At 42.9% G+C, this 19,446-nt stretch overlaps 1 protein-coding gene across 1 annotated transcript in view; it reads left to right on the forward strand.

Annotated features, from left to right (window-relative positions):
* The window catches only part of FAT3 (FAT atypical cadherin 3), a 725,482-nt gene that overhangs the window by 575,064 nt on the left and 130,972 nt on the right, over positions 1 to 19,446 (forward strand). The window contains exons 5-6 of the mRNA XM_017851631.1: positions 11,404 to 11,718; positions 14,474 to 14,684. Of these exons, the coding sequence (XP_017707120.1) occupies positions 11,404 to 11,718; positions 14,474 to 14,684 (526 nt within the window). The remainder of the gene's footprint in view (positions 1 to 11,403; positions 11,719 to 14,473; positions 14,685 to 19,446) is intronic.

Raw genomic sequence — 19,446 nt, forward strand, 5'->3', positions numbered from 1 at the left:
GGTTAAAGCAAAGGGACTTCCTTATTGTTACAGTTAAACCTGACCTGTCTGGGGATTTGGCTGTTCTCTCTCTCTCTCTCTCTCCTGATTTCTCTGAAGGTCAGATGAACAACTTAGCGTTGGCTTGGTAGCTTGGAACGTTAGCATGCATGACTCCATTTTGGTTTGGTTTGTTGATCCTGGTGCAGGAGTTCAGTTCAAGTCAATGACTTCCTATATATTTTATTTAATAAAGGCAACCCCAGTATGACTGTAAAAATACGTGCTATTTGGGCTGTTTCACCTAGAACAAGAAGTACACCTAGACAGTGGCGGATTGATTGGTACTGACAGCTGTCTGGAAAGCTCCATCTCGGAAGAGTCTGAGACCACGTTCCACCTTTGGAATGAACAGTGAATTGTTCATGTTTCCTGTGGCCTCCAGGTGCAGCTGGCAGGATAGAGCAGCCAAAGCCCACATGCTATATAATTGCCATCCCTGCACAGAACATGCTGAAACTGTGGTGCTGAGGCCAGGGAAAGGACGTGTTTGAACTGTATTCAGAGGAAGGAGAAGGTGGCCTGCCCACAGGGTGGGTGGGACAAGCATTTAGATGAAAGGCAGCATAATGTGATGGTTAGGAGCACAGACCCCAGACCAGGTTGGATCCCACTATGCTTCACCTTTCTGTGCCGTTTCTAATCTGTCATGTGGGGATAATAATCACATCTTCCTCCAAGACTGATAAAAGGATCCATGAGTTAATATTTGTTAAGCATTTGGAAGAGTACCTACACGTGGTTAACATGGAGTGCCTGATAAATAAGACAGAGAAACCAAGACCACCCACGCCCTCCCTCCCGTCTCCATGATCAGGGAGAATAATTTTTGTGCAAAGAAAGGTAGAACGAATTTTGTGAGAGGGAGCTGATGATGTAACCATGTAACAAGATAGTAGGAGAGGATCTAATTGCACAAAATAAAGTTCTCAAGTCTGGGGTGCTGAAGGAAGTTGCAGTCATACCCCACAACCCAGTGACAGTTTTTAAGCATTGAGGACAGAAAGGTGCCAAAAGACTGGAGCCAGTCAAAGATGGTCCCTATTATCAAAGGAGGAAAAGGAGACTTGATTCTAGAAGCACATCGAAGTGCTTGATGTTGATGCACAGGCACACGTGGGAAGGGAATTTTAAACAGATGGTTAACAGATGCTTCTACATGGGCTGCGCAGGGTAGGGAAAAGAGCACAGGCTGCCACGCCAAACTGACTTGGGCGCAAACCCGTGTTCTGTCACTTTCTGGCTGAGTGGCCTTGCAAATGTTCTTAACATCTAAGCCTCACCGTCTCCAGCTGCAGAATAGAAATGACTATGCCTACAGGAGTCTTGTGAAAAAGTGACAATCGTAGGTAAATGATCAAGCAGAGGATTGAGCAAAGCAAGCGTGCAATAAGTGCTATCAGTATAACCAAAGAGGCAGCGGCACATAATATTTTAGACCAGGGGTCGGCAAAGTTACTCTGTAAAGGGCACATTTTAGACTTTGTGGGCAATACAGTCTCAGCCTCAACTACTTAACCATGTCTTTGTAGCAGGAAAGCAGCCATAGATAATATGTTATTGCAGCGTGGCTGCATTCCAATAAAACTTTATTTACCAAAACAAGCAACCAGATTTTGCCCTTGGGCTATAGTTTGATGATCCCTGGCTTAGAACCAAAACTGCCAGGTTTAAAACAAGGCTCTGCCACTTAAGAGTAGTGTGACCTTTGACCCTACAAGGCTCTGCCACTTAAAAATAGTGTGACCTTTAACCAGTTCATAATTCAGTTTCCTTATCTGTTAAATTGGTATAAAAACAGTACCTATCTTGTGAGACTGTTGTAACAATTAAAGGAGACCATGCAGAGCTCTGCGTCTCACAGTGAATGCTTGATGCATCGCAGGCTTTTAATGCTTGTTACCTGTTATCATTATGATTATCCCAACAGCCTGGAGTAGGGAGCCAAAGTTTCCATAACATGAAATTTAGTAGAGACAAATATAAAATCCTGCACTTGTACCCCCAAAAGGAAACCACACACTTATAGATATGGTTATATTATATATTCCTTTTTCTAGGAAAAGACCTAAGTGGTTTAATTCATTCATATCACAGTGCTGTGTGACATGGCTGCTACCCAAAATAAGCATAGTCATCAACTGAAGAAATAGGTGTGAGATTGTCTCTAGGATAACAGAGGGGCTTTGCACATTTCTGAGTAAGTTTAATATGCGATTGTTCTATCCTGGCCATCGTATTTTAAGAAGGAAGCTGGTATATGGGAAAACATCCTGAAAGATGTAAACAATATAATAAATGAGGACTCATTATATATAATAAATCATCTGAGAGATAATTATATGAATTAGTTTTTCAACCTGGGTTGAGATTTCTCAAATATATTTAAGGATTTTTATACGTATGGCAGTTTTAAAATATAGCCCCCCAAATTATTTGGCCCTCCTCCCATCTAGAGGCAGGATTTATGTCCCCACCCCCTAAATCTGGACTCTGAGAATGTGGTGCGAGTGATGCTGTGCCAGTTTTTGAGCCCAGGCCTTAAGAAACTGATGGCTGCCACTTTCCTTCAGGCCACCTGCTCTTAGAACCCAGCTGAGGTCCCAGCTAATAGCCATCATCAACCAGCAGATATGTCAGATGACTATAACCCCAGCTACCTATGACTGCAATTGCATGAGAGGCTCCAAGTAAGAACTGCCCCCATTCAGCCCCCAGAACCATGAAGGACAATAAAAAGATTCCAGTTATTTTAAGTTACATAATTTTCTGTTACACAACAGAAAATTGTTACACAACAACAGGTTGCTGGGGCAACATGGAAGAGTAATTTGACTTTTTCTGTATAGCTACAAAGAGTAAAAATAGTCTATAGGAAGCTCCAGGCAGTCTCGGATAGTAAGTACAGGCAGTTAGATTTCTGTTTAATATTAAGAAAAGCTTTGTGAAGTGTTGGTGAGGATATGGGAAAAAGGAATCCCTTGTACACTGTTTTGCCAGTGTAAATTAGGATAGGCATAATGGAAAACAGTATGGGGATTCCTCAAAAACTAAAAATAGAACTACCATATGAACCAGCAATCCCACCTCTGGGTATATATGCAAAGGAAATGAAATCCGTATATTGAAAAGAAGTCTTGGATAAAGAAACTGTGTGTGTGGGGGAGGTGTGTGTGTCTATGTGTGTGTGTGTGTGTGTATATATATATATATATGTGTGTGTATATAGATGATGTATATATATGATGGAATACTACTCAGCCATAAAAATCAATGAATTAACAGCATTTGCAGCAACCTGCATGAGACTGAAGACTATTATTCTAAGCGAAGTAACTCAGGAATGGAAAACCAAACTTCGTGTATTCTCACTGATATGTGGGAGCTAAGCTATGAGGATGCAAAGGCATAAGAATGATACAATGGATTTTGAGGACTTGGGGGAAGGTGGGGGAGGGATAAAAGACTACAAATATAGTGCAGTGTATACTCTTCAGGTGATGGGTGAACCAACATCTCACAAGTCACCATTAAGAACTTAATCTGTAACCAAATACCACCTGTACCCCATAACTTATGGAAATATGATACTGAAAACTGTATTTAAAAAATAAAGACAAATTTTCCTATATAAAAAAAGAAAAGAAGTATGCATTTCCATGCTCATTGCAGCACTATTTACAACACCTAAGATATGGAAACAACATAAGTGTCCATCAACGGATGAATGAGACTATGTTTGTATATATACACAATGGAATACCATTCAGCCTTTGAAAAGAAGGAAATCGGCTGGGCGCGGTGGCTCACACCTGTAATCCGAGCACTTTGGGAGGCTGACACGGGTGGATCACGAGGTCAAGAGATGGAGACCATCCTGGCAAACATGGTGAAACCCCATGTCTACTAAAAATACCAAAAAAAAAAAAAAAAAATTAGCTGAGCGTGGTGGCGTGTACTTGTAATCCCAGCTACTCCGGAAGCTGAGGCAGGAGAATCGTTTGAACCTGAGAGGCAGAGGTTGCAGTGAGTGGAGATTGTGACACTGCGTTCCAGCCTGGCAACAGAGTAAGACTCCATCTAAAAAAAAGAAAAAAAAAGAAAGAAATCCTGTCATTTGTGATAACATGGATATACTTGAAGAACATTATGTTAACTCAAATAAAAAGATAAATGCCACATGATCTCACAAATATGTGGAATCTAAAAAAGTCAAATTTATAAGAGTAGAGAGTAGAATAGTGGTTACTAGAGGTGAAAGAGGAGACAGGAGAGATTGGTAATAGGGAGATGTTGATGATCAAAGGATATGAAATTTCAGTTAGGCAGGAGGACCGAGTTCAAGAGGTCTGTTTTACATCATGGTGATTATACTAATGGTAATAACAATATATTGTATACTTTAAAATTGCTAAGATAGTAGTTTTTTGTTTTGTTTTGTTTCACTTTGTTTTTGAGGCAGTCTCACTCTGTTACCCAGGCTGGAGTGCAGTGGTATGATCTTGGCTCACTGCAACCACTGCCTCCTGGGTTCAAGTGATTCTCCTGCCTCAGCCTCCTGAGTATCTGAGATTACAGGGATGCGCCACCATGCCCAGCTAATTTTTTGTATTTTTAGTAGAGACAGAGTCTCACCATGTTGGCCAGCCTAGTCTCAAACTCCTGAGCTCAGATGATCCATCTGCTTCAGCCTCCCAAAGTGCGGGGATTACAGGCGTGAGCCACTACACCCTGCCAGAGAGTAGATTTTAAGTGTTCTTACCACAAAAAAAAAGTTATGTGAGGTAATGTATATGTTAACCTGTTTTAGCCATTCCACAGTGTATACAGATATCAAAACGTCATGTTGTATATCGCAAGTATTTGCAGTTTTTATTTGTCAGTTAAAAAAATTAAGTAGCGCTTTGTGAAAATTGAATCTATCAAACCACAATTGGGCTGCCAAACAAGGCACTGAGTTCCTCTTACCGAATATACCAAAACTGAGGCCATGTGATTGCAGGTCCCAAATATGACAGAGGATTTAGGTCATGGGGGATTGTGAATTTGGTCAGAATCTGTGTTTGTTGGTTGGTTATGTGGTTGATCTCCCAGTTCGCCTGAAAAAGAGCTTGTTACCTAAAAGGTACTGGATAAATATTGTATTTATTCATTCAACAAATATTTATGGGATGCTTACTACATTCTAGGCACTGTTGTAGATGCTAGGAATATGTTTGAACAAAATAGATGAAAATTCATTCTCTGTGGAGCTCAGGATCTAGTAAAAGCAGATATGTGATAACCACGTAAATGAAATACATAACATATTAGATAATGATAAAGTGTCAAGGACCAATAAAGTAGTTGCCTCTTTTCCTTGGGGGATATGTTCCAAGATCCCCAGTGGATGCCTGAAACTGCAGATAATACCAAACCCTACATATGCTACTTTTTTTCCTATACATACATACCTGTGACAACGCTTAATTTATAAATTAGGCACAGTAAGAGATCAATGACAATGATGATAGAGAAGAGTTATAACAATATACTGTCATAAAAGTTATGTGATTGATCTCTTTCTCTCTGTGTCTCACAAAATAGCTTATTGTGCTGAACCACAGGTAACTGAAGTTGTGGAAAGCAAATCCAAAGATAGGAGCGGACCACTGTATAAAACAGGGGAGGGGGATATGTAATATCTGAAGAAGGATTTTCCATTATAAATACAGTAGCCTGGAAATAACCATTTGTGGTGAACTAATGGATGAGGAAAATGCTAGAGTTTAACTCTTCAGCTTAAAAATATTGAATATATTCTTAGACACTCTTATAATCACTGGGAACAAGACAGTGGACAAGATCCAAGATCTCTGCTCTTAGGCGGTTTATATACTTATCTTCTACTTGGGGAAAGGAGACAACAAAAATAAATACATCAGGCAATTTCAGTGAGTGAGAAGTGTGCCCTCCCACCAGCTGCTATAACTTCAAAATTCTCAGTGTCTGACCATTTTTGGTCCTACGAAGCTCTTGTTTCTTCCAGGAATAGACTTAAAGACATGTTTCTTCTTGTAACTGTCCTGCCTTCTGGCTCTGCCTGGCATTCACAGACCACTGAACTATTTGTGGCTCTCTTTTTTTTATGTTTTATTTATTTATTTATTGAGACAGGGTTTTGCTCTTGTCGCCCAGGCTGGAGTGCAATGGCGCGATCTCAGCTCACTGCAACCTCCACCTCCTGGGTTCAACCAATTCTCCTACCTTAGCCTTCTGAGTAGCTGGGATTACAGGCATGCGCCACCACGCCCAGCTAATTTTGTACTTTTAGTAGAGACAAGGTTTCTCCATGTTGGTCAGGCTAGTCTCAAACTCCCAACCTCAGGTGATCCACCGACCTCGGCCTCCCAAAGTACTGGGGTCATAGGCGCAAGCCACTGCGCCCAGCCTATTTGTGGCTCCTTTTATTAGGTGGTAGCTGTTATCATTTAAAGAAATTAATCTTTCAGGCTTTGGATTAGTTGCTAGCACCACTAATTATTGGTTGACAATAAGGGCAGAAAATATAGGTGAGGATGGTTCTCTGTTCTTTTGTGAGGTTGTAGCAAAGCAAGAGTACACATGGATCACTTCTAAACAATGCTGCATTTCTTGCATCCTTAATGAGCAGTGATGCAGAAGAGGAGATGATAGGGATTTATCTCAGCTCGTTTTGCTTTGGTCTTCACTGCTGCTACTCCTTTCATATGGGCTAATTCCAAGGGGGGTTTCAGGCCTAAAGTATCATGAAGTCTGAAGTCTGATAATCTGATGGAATGATTGATGATGCCATTGATGATTCCATTAATCCTTGATGATTAATATTCCAGGCACAATTGTGGCAGAGCAGATGAATGGGTCCAGAGAAATAATAATGAAAATTAAGACTTTGAGGTTAGCAGTGTAGTTCAGTTCAGCAAACATTTATCGAGAGGACACTAGGTTTCAGAAAGGGATGAAGCAGCCAAGGTTCCTGCTTTTGAGTAGCTCACAGTGCACTGAAGGAGCCAGATGTGGGAATAAATCATTTAAGGAGACCGGATGAATGTCCACAAAAGCGAGCACAGTTTGAGGAGTGGCTAAAAATCATTCTGCATCATCTTTTTTTTTTTTTTTTTTGAGATGGAGTCTCGCTCTATTGCCCGGCCTGGAGTGCAGTGGCCGGATCTCGGCTCACTGCAAGCTCCGCCTCCCGGATTCACGCCGTTCTCCTGCCTCAGCCTCCTGAGTAGCTGGGACTACAGGCGCCCGCCACCTCGCCCGGCTAGTTTTTTGTATTTTAGTAGAGACGGGGTTTCACCGTGTTAGCCAGGATGGTCTCGATCTCCTGACCTCGTGATGCACCCGCCTCAGCTCCCAAAGTGCTGGGATTACAGGCGTGAGCCACTGTGCCCGGCTTGCATAATCTTAATAATCTTCAGATTGGTAGTGTTCTCAGTTATGTAAAGTGGGTATAAACCTCAGAGTGCATGGTTAAAACTGTCCGCCTCTAGCTGACCCCCCATGAGTAGAATCATAGCACTAGAAGCACTTGGGAGATTATATGTTCATTTTCATACAGAGGCCCTCAGTGTCTGAATGTTCTTTTCACTTATTGTCATAGGGAAGAGTTGTAGGTAAATGAATTCATGATTTCATAGAATATTTATTTGTCACTCAGAGCTGTACCAGGTGCCAGAACATAACAATGAATAAGAGACAGTTCTCTTGATCTCAAATTGCTCACAGTCTAGAAGGATTAAATGGAGACCAACAAGCGAATGGACACTTAAAATGCAGGATGATAATTAGTGTCCTAGAACTATGCACATAGTGGTATAGAAACATACTAAGAGCACCTACATAGGTCTGCAGGAGGCGGGGAATGGCTTCACAGGAATGTTTGGATTGAGGCTTCTAGAATGACTCAAGTATATTCCTAGGGAGGGCATTCCATGAAGACAAATGGCTGTGCAAAGGAATGCAGCTATAAGAGCATGGCATGCTCAGGACCTCCCAAGCTCACCATGGAACTGAGCATAGAGGTGGGAAAGGGGCAGACAGTACAGGCTGATCGTCAAGGTCAGCCGAATGCAGAAAGAATCCAGCCAGATCTTTGTCCTCAAGGAGCCCCCGAAGAGTATTACACAAGTCAGCAACATGACCAGATTTATCACTCTACAACAAAGGCAAAGGCTGAAGGCAGGGAGGCCAGGAGGCTACTGTGGCCATCCAAGCAAGATGCAAGGCGGGCCTGTAATAGGGCAGTGTGGCAGAAGAGATTGGCATGAGGTGAGGGGTGTGTGTGAGATACCTGTTGGTCCCCAAGTTCAATTGGATATAGATAGTTAGACAGGGGGATGCCCAGGATTCTGGTGTGCAACAGTGCGTGAGTAGATTGGGGTGCCATTTATTGAGACAATGGACATAGGAAAAGGAGGAGGATTGAGGGTATTGATTTCAGTTTGTGACTTTTGGGGTGCTAGGATCCAAAAAGTAGATTACTAGTAAATAGTTGAACATGTTGGTTTGGTGATGAGGAAACAGGCTTAGGCACAAGAGGTACACATTGGAGAATTAACAGCATGTAGGTAGTAGATGAAACCATGGGTAAGGAGATGGAGGAATAATTGGCAAAAAGTCAGGAAAGTTTGGAGCTATGTTGTAAAGGGCCTTGAACCATCTCAGAAGGTTTTGCAAGGTGAGACTGCTTTGGCTAAAGAGACTGCTCAAGTAGGACCTGTATTAGAGCCTCATTTATTAAATAAACATGAATGGAGCATGTTCTGTGGCTTGACACAGGGGTGAGAGCAGTGAGAAAACAAGCACAGTCTGTCTTTGCCCTTATGCAGTTTATCCACTTAAGTGGAGAATCATGTATTTAATTAATTTCCTCAATGGTAAGTGCTACAAAAGAAAAGCATAGAGTGATTTAACAGTACAGAATGAGGGCGGGAAAGCTGACACTTGGTCTGTGGGGTCAGAGAAGGCAGCCTCAAGGAAGTGACATTTCAGCTGGACTTAAAGGGTGAGTAGGCAAGCTCCAGAGAAAGGATAGGTACAGCTCTCCAAAGAAAAGAGGACCTGAAGGATGCCCTCATGGCCTGAGGGAGCTGGGTGCTTGCTGTAACATGGTGACAAGTGACCCGCTACGCATAGCACTCCTGAGAGATTCTTCAAGAGCTGTGCAGCTACCACACTTCCCGCCTGTAGGTAGACACCTCAAAGACTTGGGTTTGTAAATCTAGGTCTGCTTCAAAGAGAAGCATTTTATAGCAGCAGCATCCTCTAGTGAGCAGCGAACTGCTGCCAAGAGGGACTCCTTTCCCTGGCAGCCACCTGGCCCTGAAGCAGCTCCAGAACACTGTCTCAGAGCCCATTGCAGGGCATTAATTGACAAGGAGGTGATTTTATGCACGATGAAGACGTTGAGAGTTGTCTGAATTTGGACAGGCTACTCAAGCAGAAAAGAGAGGCAGAGTAGTTGAGCAGCCAAGAAATCAATGTGTTTGGTCAACACAGGTCACCTGGGAGTGTAACATTTGCATTCACCAGCAGCAGCAGAATGTGCCTCTTCAGAACTGGCATGTCAAGGAATTAGCTCAAGAGTCAACATCCAGCCTTGGCACATTTTGGTCCCAATGTGGTTCTTTTGTGAAACACAACAAAGCAATTGAGAAAATAACCTTGGAAGGACTTGATTGATTTTTCAAGGAAAGCAAAAACTAATATGAAAATTTATCTTAAGTCTATTAAAGCTATCCTCCTAGGCAGTTTGTAAGAGAAACTAAACTAGATTGCAATTCCATTTTGCAAAAAGCCTTTAATGTGTTTTCCCACATTTTTGGCCTTTGTTTCAGTTATACCTGTCAGGTTGTTTTATTAGGTGAAACAATAGCAGACCAGCTGCTTTGATTTACTGTTGTTTTTCTCCTATTGATGCTGAGTGCATCATTATGTTCTTTCCAGCCTCCAAATACATATATGAAAGTAATAATCTGTTTCATTCAAGCTAATGTTTTAAAGATTAAATATGGGTTCTTCCACTTTTTTTGTTAAACAGAACATTAAGAATTTCCAAAAGTTTAATACGTAGCTTTACCACTTATTAACAATGGTTTGTTTTGAGCCTCTGTTTTCTCATCTGTGAAATGGGAATAAATAAACCTGCTTCACTTACTGAAGAGGATGTTTTGGAAAGTGAATGAGATAATGCATGAAGGAGTGCGTTATAAACTGTGTCACGCCATCCACATGTTAGGTATTAATATCATACTGATTATCACTATGACTAATAAGAAAATTATTCACACTAGGATGCAAAGTCTTTTTATGTCTTCCATGAAAATTATTTGTGTATGTGCTCTTCATTATTCTTTACTGTCTCAATTTTCACAGGCACACATAAGAACAGCATCATAGTGACATGGGAAGGCGTGTACATTCCTCTCCCATTTTCCAGAGAGAAACAGAAAAATATTTTGTGATTGTTAAAGACATTGTAATGTACTTAAAATCAGACATCAAACAGTGGAATATATATCACAGTTTTCCTTTTGTTCAATGACAATGTAAAAATCAAATCTTATGTGGAGATGTGTCTTAGCCTGCTCTGGTTGCTGTAACAAAATACCATAGGCTGGATGACTTAAAGAACAGAAATGTATTGTTCACAATTCTGGAAGCTGGGAAATCTAAAATCAAGACACTAGCAGATTCAGTGTCTAGTGATAGCTTGTTCCTCCTAGATGGCGCCTTCTGGACATGTCTTCATATGGTGGAAGGGACAAGCAAGCCTTCTCAGCCTCTTTCAAAGGGCACTAATCCCATTCATGGGGGTTTGGGATCTAATCGCCACCTAAAGGCCCCACCTCCTAATACTATTGCATTGGAAATCAGGTTTTAACACATAAATTTTGAAGGATCACAAACATTCAGACTACAGCATGAAGACTGGAAAGTCCAAGGTCAACATTCCAGCAGGGCTCATTTTGTGGTGAGGGCTCTCTTCCTGGCTTGCAGACAGCTCCCTTCTTCTGTGTGCTCACATGGCAGAGAGAGATAGGATCTCTAGGGTTTCTTCCTCTTTTATAGGGACATTAGTTCTGTCAGATCAGGACTCAATCCTTATAATCTCATTTAACCTGAATAACCACACATGGGTGGTTAGAGCATCAACATGTGAATTTTAAGGGGGACACAATTCAGTCTATAGAAAGATGAAAAAAGAGAGAAGAAAATGAATACTAAAAGAATTTGGATAGGATAGCATTGTCCATACATTAGAAGAAACACCCGTGGGTTAATGTGTAATAGCAAGAATAATTTTTCTCCTTTCTGATCACATCATACTCTCTTTTTCAGGTGACTGTGACAGACGGTGGTCCCTCTCCAAAACAGTCAACCATCTGGGTGGTGGTTCAGGTTCTGGATGAAAATGACAACAAGCCCCAGTTCCCAGAGAAGGTCTACCAGATCAAGCTGCCAGAACGTGACCGAAAGAAGAGAGGAGAACCGATTTACAGGGCTTTTGCATTTGACAGAGATGAAGGCCCCAATGCAGAAATCTCCTACAGTATTGTGGATGGGAATGATGACGGAAAATTCTTTATTGACCCTAAAACTGGGATGGTTTCTTCTAGAAAGCAGTTTACAGCAGGGAGTTATGACATCCTAACGGTAAGATCTTCCAAACTCCAGCAGCACGGCGGATGGGGGGAAGTGGTTATGTTCTTACTCGAGTATACTCCTTTGAACAATAAATCTTTAGAGTAAAAAGTGAAACCACACAGCTGTGGAAGGGTTCTTTCTGGGAGGCAAGTGCAGGTGAGAACTCTTGCCTGTTTCACTGATATTCTTAAATGACGAGACCATTTCCTTTGGTTGTGTCCTGTCAGCATTTTCCCCCATTCCCAGGCCACAGCCTGTTTCACCACATACTCAGCCACTCTTTCTGCAGTCCTACATCATCCTCAAAGTGCTGAACATAGATGTAAACTAAAGGTAGGAGAACAGCAGGGCAACACATCCTACCCACCACTGAACATATCTCTCAACATGTCCCCGTGACTTCCCATAGAAAACAACTTTTGAAATTATCAACAATGAGATAGAGCATGGATATAGCTGTGTAAATTGTGAGACACAAATCACAGTGATGTTTATTCCATCAAAACTGGGAAAACTCATGTATAAAGTGACTGAATTTTTTATTAAATTAGAAAAGTAAAAACAAGCATGAGAACCATCCCATGTGGAAACTTAAAGCTCCTGTATCTACAGTGCCAGTGTGCTCCTCCAATCCCAACCACTTTAGCCAGGTAGTGCCTATTCCAGAAAGGCAGCTGGTATCCTTACAAGCAATGATCATGGTCCAGGGTCCCAACAACTACCAAAAGTTGGCACCGGCTAGGCACGGTGGTTCATGCCTACAATCCCAGCACTTTGGGAGGCTGAGGCAGGCGGATCACTTGAGGTCAGGAGTTTCAGACCAGCCTGGCCAACATGGTAAAACCCCATCTCTACCAAAAATAAAAAAAAAAATTAGCTGGGCATGGTGGTGCACGCCTGTAATCCCAGCTGCTCAGGAGGCTGAGGCAGGAGAATCACTTGAACCCAGGAGGCAGAGGTTGCAGTGAGCCGAGATCACATCACTGCACTCCAGCCTGGGTGACAGAGCAAAACTCTGTCTCAAAAACAAAAAAACAAACAAACAAAAAAATGTCAGCACCATCCACCACTCTTCTCTTTGTCTTTATCCTTCTCTGCTAGGTCTGTCCTTTATTATTTTAAACGATGGCCTGAGTCTAAGAGATTTATCCTTTCTTTCCTCTGGTCTAGATGTGGGTTCCTTGCTGTGCTCAGTTATGTGGACAGAACAGTGGGCAGAGAAAAAAATATAGTAAAACACCAGCTCTGTTTCTACTGTTAGGAGCTCTGATGTGCTATGTGCCATTGCAGGTGTGTGAGACTTGCAGTTTGGGAATCTTTGAGGGCTGGATATATTCAAGTGGATACTGTTGGTGTCCTGCCCAGCTCCCATTCTCAGACTGGTTTATCTGTCCCTCAACTGCTGCAAGTATTGGCTGTCAATGGCTCACAGCTGCCCTTTTCTCCAGAGAGTCATCCTTGGATGACATTCCCAGCCTCCAGTCTAGCAGCCCACAGCCATTGACTGACTGACACCCAGATACAAAAGTCCAATCCCCTTGCCTCAAGTTGGATTCAACTCTGATGCAATTAATGGTTCAGAGCTCCCCATGGGATCCCTCTGGTCAGCCAGGACCACATCCTGATTTAACTCCCACCCTGCCCACCCTGATTTCTATTCCCTTTCACCTGAGTGCACTTCTCCCTAAAAAACCATTTGTACTCAAATGCCTGTCTTAGCTCCTGGGGGAACCTGACTTAAGACATGTATCCTCAAGTTTTCTCACCCCACAGGGATATTCTAGGGCAAAGGAATCATTCATGAACACATAGCATGAGGGTGCTATGCATTGTCACTGTTTGGAAAGGCTGTAGCTATCAGTTATGTTCCTATAAATGTTATTTTTTAAATGTAATACTTGAAAGTCCTTTTAAAAATTTATTTTTATTTCTGTTTTGTTTTGGCTTTTGCTTCTTGGAGCTTTTGACCCTCCCATTTGAGTCCAGGGTTCACCTGGACTCTTCACCCTGCCCAGCTGGGTGGGGAGATTTGCTTCCTCAGCCCTTATATCAGCTAATTATGACCACAGAGGAGAGTCATTAGCCCTGTCCTCCCTTCCACGCTGCTTCCAGGGACTGTGCTATCGAGAGAGTTCTCTGTTACCTTTCTGCAGATGGCAAAACTGAAGGACCTCAAGGCAGCTAGCTCCAGGCTGCCCCCTTTCCCAGCCCATTCTATCTTGCTCCTGGGATCCTGTGCTGCTATCAATCACAAAGAGCAGAAGGAAGGAGCTGAGAAACACAACCACACACTGCAAAACACAACCACACACACACACATACACACACACACTTCTGCACACATCATTCACACATATATAAGGTTTCACAATGCACTTTCTTCCCTTTCACATATCACCACCAGAGGTGAGGCTCAGGATCATGCTATCAGGAATCAAATTAGCTATTTCTATTCATGTGACTATTATTCAGGGCCACAAATCACCACAAACTGTAAGTGCAGCATTTGTCTTTCAAGATCTCCATATCTGTAATGTTGATGGTGGTCCAGAGAGCCTCTGGCAAACATGGTGCAAGGTCTACACATGGCTGGGTTGTTCCCCTCCATTCCCAAGTCTTTTCTCCCCAGAACTCTGCTCGTTTCTTCCCCTTTCTGACACTGTGTTGAAGATGGACTCTTGGCCCAGCAACATGAGTGACAGATCCAAACTCTACAACAATCGGAGGTCTGAGACATCTTTCTGTTCTCTCCCTGTGTGAGTAGATAAAGGCAGTGGACAATGGGCGCCCACAGAAATCCTCCACGGCCCGCCTCCACATTGAATGGATTAAGAAACCACCCCCTTCGCCTATACCATTGACCTTCGATGAGCCGTTTTATAACTTCACAGTCATGGAAAGTGATAGAGTGACTGAAATTGTAGGGGTGGTGTCTGTGCAGCCAGCTAACACCCCTCTGTGGTTTGACATAGTTGGTAAGTTCGAGTCTTACAGGGCAGTATCGTGCAATGTAATAATTGACTGAAGCAACTAGCAAAAAAAAAAAAAAAAAGAAAAGAAAAGAAAAAAGAAAGAAAGAAAGCAAAAAACTAACAATTAGTGCCAAGATTAAAAGATATATAGTGCTGGAATGCAAAAGAGCCAGTAAAATGAATAATCGACCTGTGCTTTCGTTCCAACTCTGTAGCTAAGCTGAACCGAAAGTGCTCTCTGGCTGGATTTTCCATAGTACGTTATTTACTGCGATCTTAATGTCTTTCTGTGTGTCATTTAAATTCTATTGTCACACTTGGCTAATCTCATTTCTAAATGTATTGATGGTACTAGACTTGCTGTCCTTCATTTCTCTCTTTTTCTTCACCTTTTTTCTGCATTCTGTTCTTTTTTTTTTCTGCTCCCGACTGCCCTGCTTCAAGGTGGCAAGCATGCTCGAGAGATGTTCTATATTCTACAGACAGCTTGTGGGCAGAACTGTTCAACAGAAGGTACCCTTAGTGCAAACACATTTGCTAAAATACAGCTATCCAATCTGCCTTTTACGGTTTTTTTTTTTTTTTTAAGCAAATTGAATTACATCTTTCATAACTGCCTGTGACAGGCTGAAGTGCAGCCCACAGATTTCATATATGCCTCTAACAGCTATTGCATTACTCGTATCCAATGACTTCCTTTGTTCGAGTTTGATAGGGTTTGGATTTGGGGGGGTTTGTTTTGATTTTTGTTTCTTTGCTTTTGAGGTATGTGGGCTTTTGTTGTTTTGTTTTATCTTTTGTAGGTTGGTTTATTTAACTGGGCCTTTTCCAATTGAAAAAGAAATTAAAATGTATTCCAGTCCCTCTGTTTTGCAGCGGTAGTACCATTCATACACCAATAGCCCCGTCAGGAGAGTCCCCTGGCTGTCCTCCACAAAAGGAAGGGCAGGAAATGGAACCTAGATATATAGCCAGTCAGCCTCCCCCGCAAGCCGAATAGAGGAAGCAGATGGAAGTATGCAGGATAGACCCTGGGAGCCAACCTTTAAATTCCTTGAAAGAAAGCAAGCAAGCACGCCAGGCTGCAAAAGGAAAGGGCAAAACAGCACTATGGCCCTTGACAAACCAGCAGGGAGAGGCACTGGAGAGGAAATGAGTGCCGAGGACCAGGAAACAAAACAGGCTGTTGCTAAAACAGAGGGGAGAGTGTGTGTCGCCCAATCGGACACTGCGTTGAGCTAAAGCTGACTTCCCACGCTTCTCAGTGGGAGGCAGGGGATCCAGGAGCGAGTTGGTCTGGGGGAATCATTTCCTTCCCCATGTCACTGCCTGGATAGGATGGGCAGGAACATGCCTCTCCCCCCTAGGTATTGCTGTGCTTGGGATAAGCATTTAGAAAGTTCCACAACAGTTTTAACAAGGCACAGAAAAAAATGCCCCATGGCCCGCAATCAAACCTCTGTAGAGAGTCCTCTGAACTTCCAAAAAGTAAAGAGCTGTTTTCTACATGTTTCATTTGATGGAATGACGGTGGAACGTTTTCGTTTTACTTACTTGGTATTAATCATGCCATCCTGTACACGGCCATCCTCACACCAAGCTTTCACTTCTCTCTTCATTCCTACTCAACATATTTGAAATGAAACTTCTTCTGATCCATGAAAGGGGTCTCCACTTCTTTATCTTCTCAGTAATTTTCAGCTCATAAGATATTATCTGATGCAGTTTCTTCTTTCTTGGCACAACAAAGGGTTGCACGTAGTCATGGTCTGGTTGTCTGTACAGTCACCTTTAATGATTTCTTCACTTCCACCCCCAATCAGAGTCACAGAAAGTGCAATTCAGAGCCGGGCGCGGTGGCTCAAGCCTGTAATCCCAGCACTTTGGGAGGCCGAGACGGGTAGATCACGAGGTCAGGAGATCAAGACCATCCTGGCTAACACGGTGAAACCCCGTCTCTACTAAAAGATACAAAAAAAAAAAAACTAGCCGGGCGAGGTGGCGGGCGCCTGTGGTCCCAGCTACTCGGGAGGCGGAGGCAGGAGAATGGCGTAAACTCGGGAGGCGGAGCTTGCAGTGAGCTGAGATCCGGCCACTGCACTCCAGCCCGGGCGACAGAGCAAGACTCCGTCTCAAAAAAAAAAAAAGTGCAATTCAGTTCTAACACGTGCCACTAGTGCCAGGTTTCCAGAGACATGTGCAATAGTGATTGCTAGCCGGGCACAGTGGCTCACTCCTGTAATTTCAGCACTTTGGGAGGCTGAGGTGAGCGGATCACTTGAGGTCAGGAGTTCAAGACCAGCCTGTCCAACATGGCAGAACCCTGTCTCTACTAAAAATACAAAAATTAGCTGGACGTGATGGCGGGCGCCTGTAATCCCAGCTACTAGGAGGCTGAGGCAGGAGAATTGCTTTAACCCGGGAGGCGGAGGTTGCAGTGAGCTGAGATTGCATCACTGTACTCCAGCAGCCTGGGCAACAGAGCAAGACTCTGTCTCAAAACAAAAAACAAAAAACAACAAAAAAAAAAAAACAGTAAAAGAAAAAAAGTGATTTCTTTTAAATAACCTAAAAGAGAGTGCAGCAGAAACCGAATAGGCAACAGAATGTCTAGTGTGCTGTCCTGAGATGAGATGAGTTGCCCTTTCTCATCAGCCACTGATTTTTCTCCTTCCTCCTTGGACACTCCAGTTTCCAAGCACCTCTACAGCCGGACAGTGTCACATGTCTCCCTGGCATGATCCGTGCACGCAACCTGCTGACCCGTGGTACATCCCACCTACCACCTATGTGCCCCGGGATGCCCTCACTTGTATTCAGCTTTTGAAATCCTACTGGCATGCCTTTCTGTAATGGTCAGTCTCACCAGCTGCTTGACCCTAGTTATCCAGGTCAGGTTTGCAACTCTTCATCATTCCTGCATGTGTGTGTGTATGACTGTCTGTAGGTAAGCATGCCTAGCTAGCAGTACTGCATGTAACCTGATTTGCAAGTTTCTCATGTCAGCATGATGAGTGTTGCTGTATTTTTTCATTTGTGCTTATCCTGTCTCCACTCTTAACCCCTATGGTTAAGGCCCATGTGTCCTCATTCCTTCCTCCTGCCAATACCTCTGTTGCTACCAACCCAGGATGAGTGGAATAAACTATGGTGAGTGATGGAGATACCCCAGGCAGCCACTATGCTAACCCTACTGATGCCTCCTGGAACCTACTCGGAGTCAGTGTGACCTTCCACTGTGCTACTGGCCATAGCAACCTACGCACCTTTGACAAAATGGAAACATCACTCGTCCAAGAAGAGAGAGGGAGTTTACAGATGAGAGCCCTCCCTGGAAGGAGTCCCTTTAAGCTACCTTAAATATAAGGGTCCGTCATCAAGAACATGGCATCAGTTTTCATGTTTCTTCATTGGTGTATTTCTAAATGCTACGCTCTTCCTAGAAGCTCCCTTCAGTTTCAGGGCACTTGTAAGTCTCTGAATGAGGACCTACAGGGTTGTCCCTCTGGTCTGGATGCTTCCATCACAGAGATTTCACTGTAAATTGGGTAACATCTAGCCAAGCTTCTTTTCCAAATTGAACTTACTGGGCCAGATGCCCAAACAGAACATGAGTTTATTTCCATCCCCACATCCAGCCAACAACATCTTGAAACACCAAATCTTTATTTCAGCGCAGAAGTAAAATCCTTTTCCCAGGTGCTGGTTGCTTCAGTATCGGTACGGTCCGCGTTCCACCAAATCCTCCTTTTGAAAATCTTTCTAATCCATCAGAGTCATTTTTTCTCAATCTGCTGACAACATCTTTCCCCCTCTCTAAATACCTATTGTTTCCTTTATCATATTCAGATGTTTTATTCTCGCTCTCAAGATTTCTTGCTTATTTATCTTAGGCCATGGAAACTCTCATCTCTTTGTTCCCTTCCTCCTTACCTAAGCATCTTTTTTGGCCAAGCTAACATACAGGGGAAAGAGGGAACATTGCGCCTCAATGTTTAAGAAACATAGCAGTGAATGCCTGGAATAGGCACTAGGTACGTAATGTCAGCATAGATCTGAAATGAGGTCTCAGGTATAAGTATAGGCCTTGCCGAGGTAAATACTCTATGACTCTTCCAAGGGAGTGAGGATTTGGTTCCATTTTAGACCTAGCGCATGCAGACACCTAAAGAGACACTGAGTTACAGAGAAGACATCATCTTGGCATGGCACTTACAGCTTACAAATGCTATAACTAATAAATTCTCATTAAGTGAGCAGAAATAGTGTTTCAGCATGCTTTTCCCCTGAGAGTAAAGTCGCCTCATTTCTGCATTTCCAAATCAACCCAAATCTTGCTTAACTGCATGTCTTTGCCTCCCACCATGATATGAGTTCACAAAAATGGGGTAGCGAGCAAGGTTTGTTACCAAGCCTGGACCCTTGCATAGAGGATCTGTCACACACTTTCTTGTGCCTCCAAGGAGACCACTGCTTACAATGTTAAGCAGTGAGACTTTTCAGCTTCCAGAAACAGAAGCCCTACTTGTAACTGAGTTAAGAAAGCTGTAATTAAAAGGAAACATAATAAAGTTCAGCTGTTCTGCGTTTAAACAGCCCAACGCACAGCATGTTCCTTCTCTGTGTTAAAAGGGAAAGAAACTGAAGGGAACACAAATAACCCATAATCCTTTGTGGCTTTATCACATATCTTCACACTTCTCAGGGGACTATGATTTCAACTCCACAGCTCCTTGATTTACAGACTCTCTAATGTGCATGCAAT

The sequence above is a fragment of the Rhinopithecus bieti genome, unplaced genomic scaffold (assembly GCF_001698545.2).
Source record: "Rhinopithecus bieti isolate Rb0 unplaced genomic scaffold, ASM169854v2 scaffold_32422, whole genome shotgun sequence".
Lineage (NCBI taxonomy): Eukaryota > Metazoa > Chordata > Mammalia > Primates > Cercopithecidae > Rhinopithecus > Rhinopithecus bieti.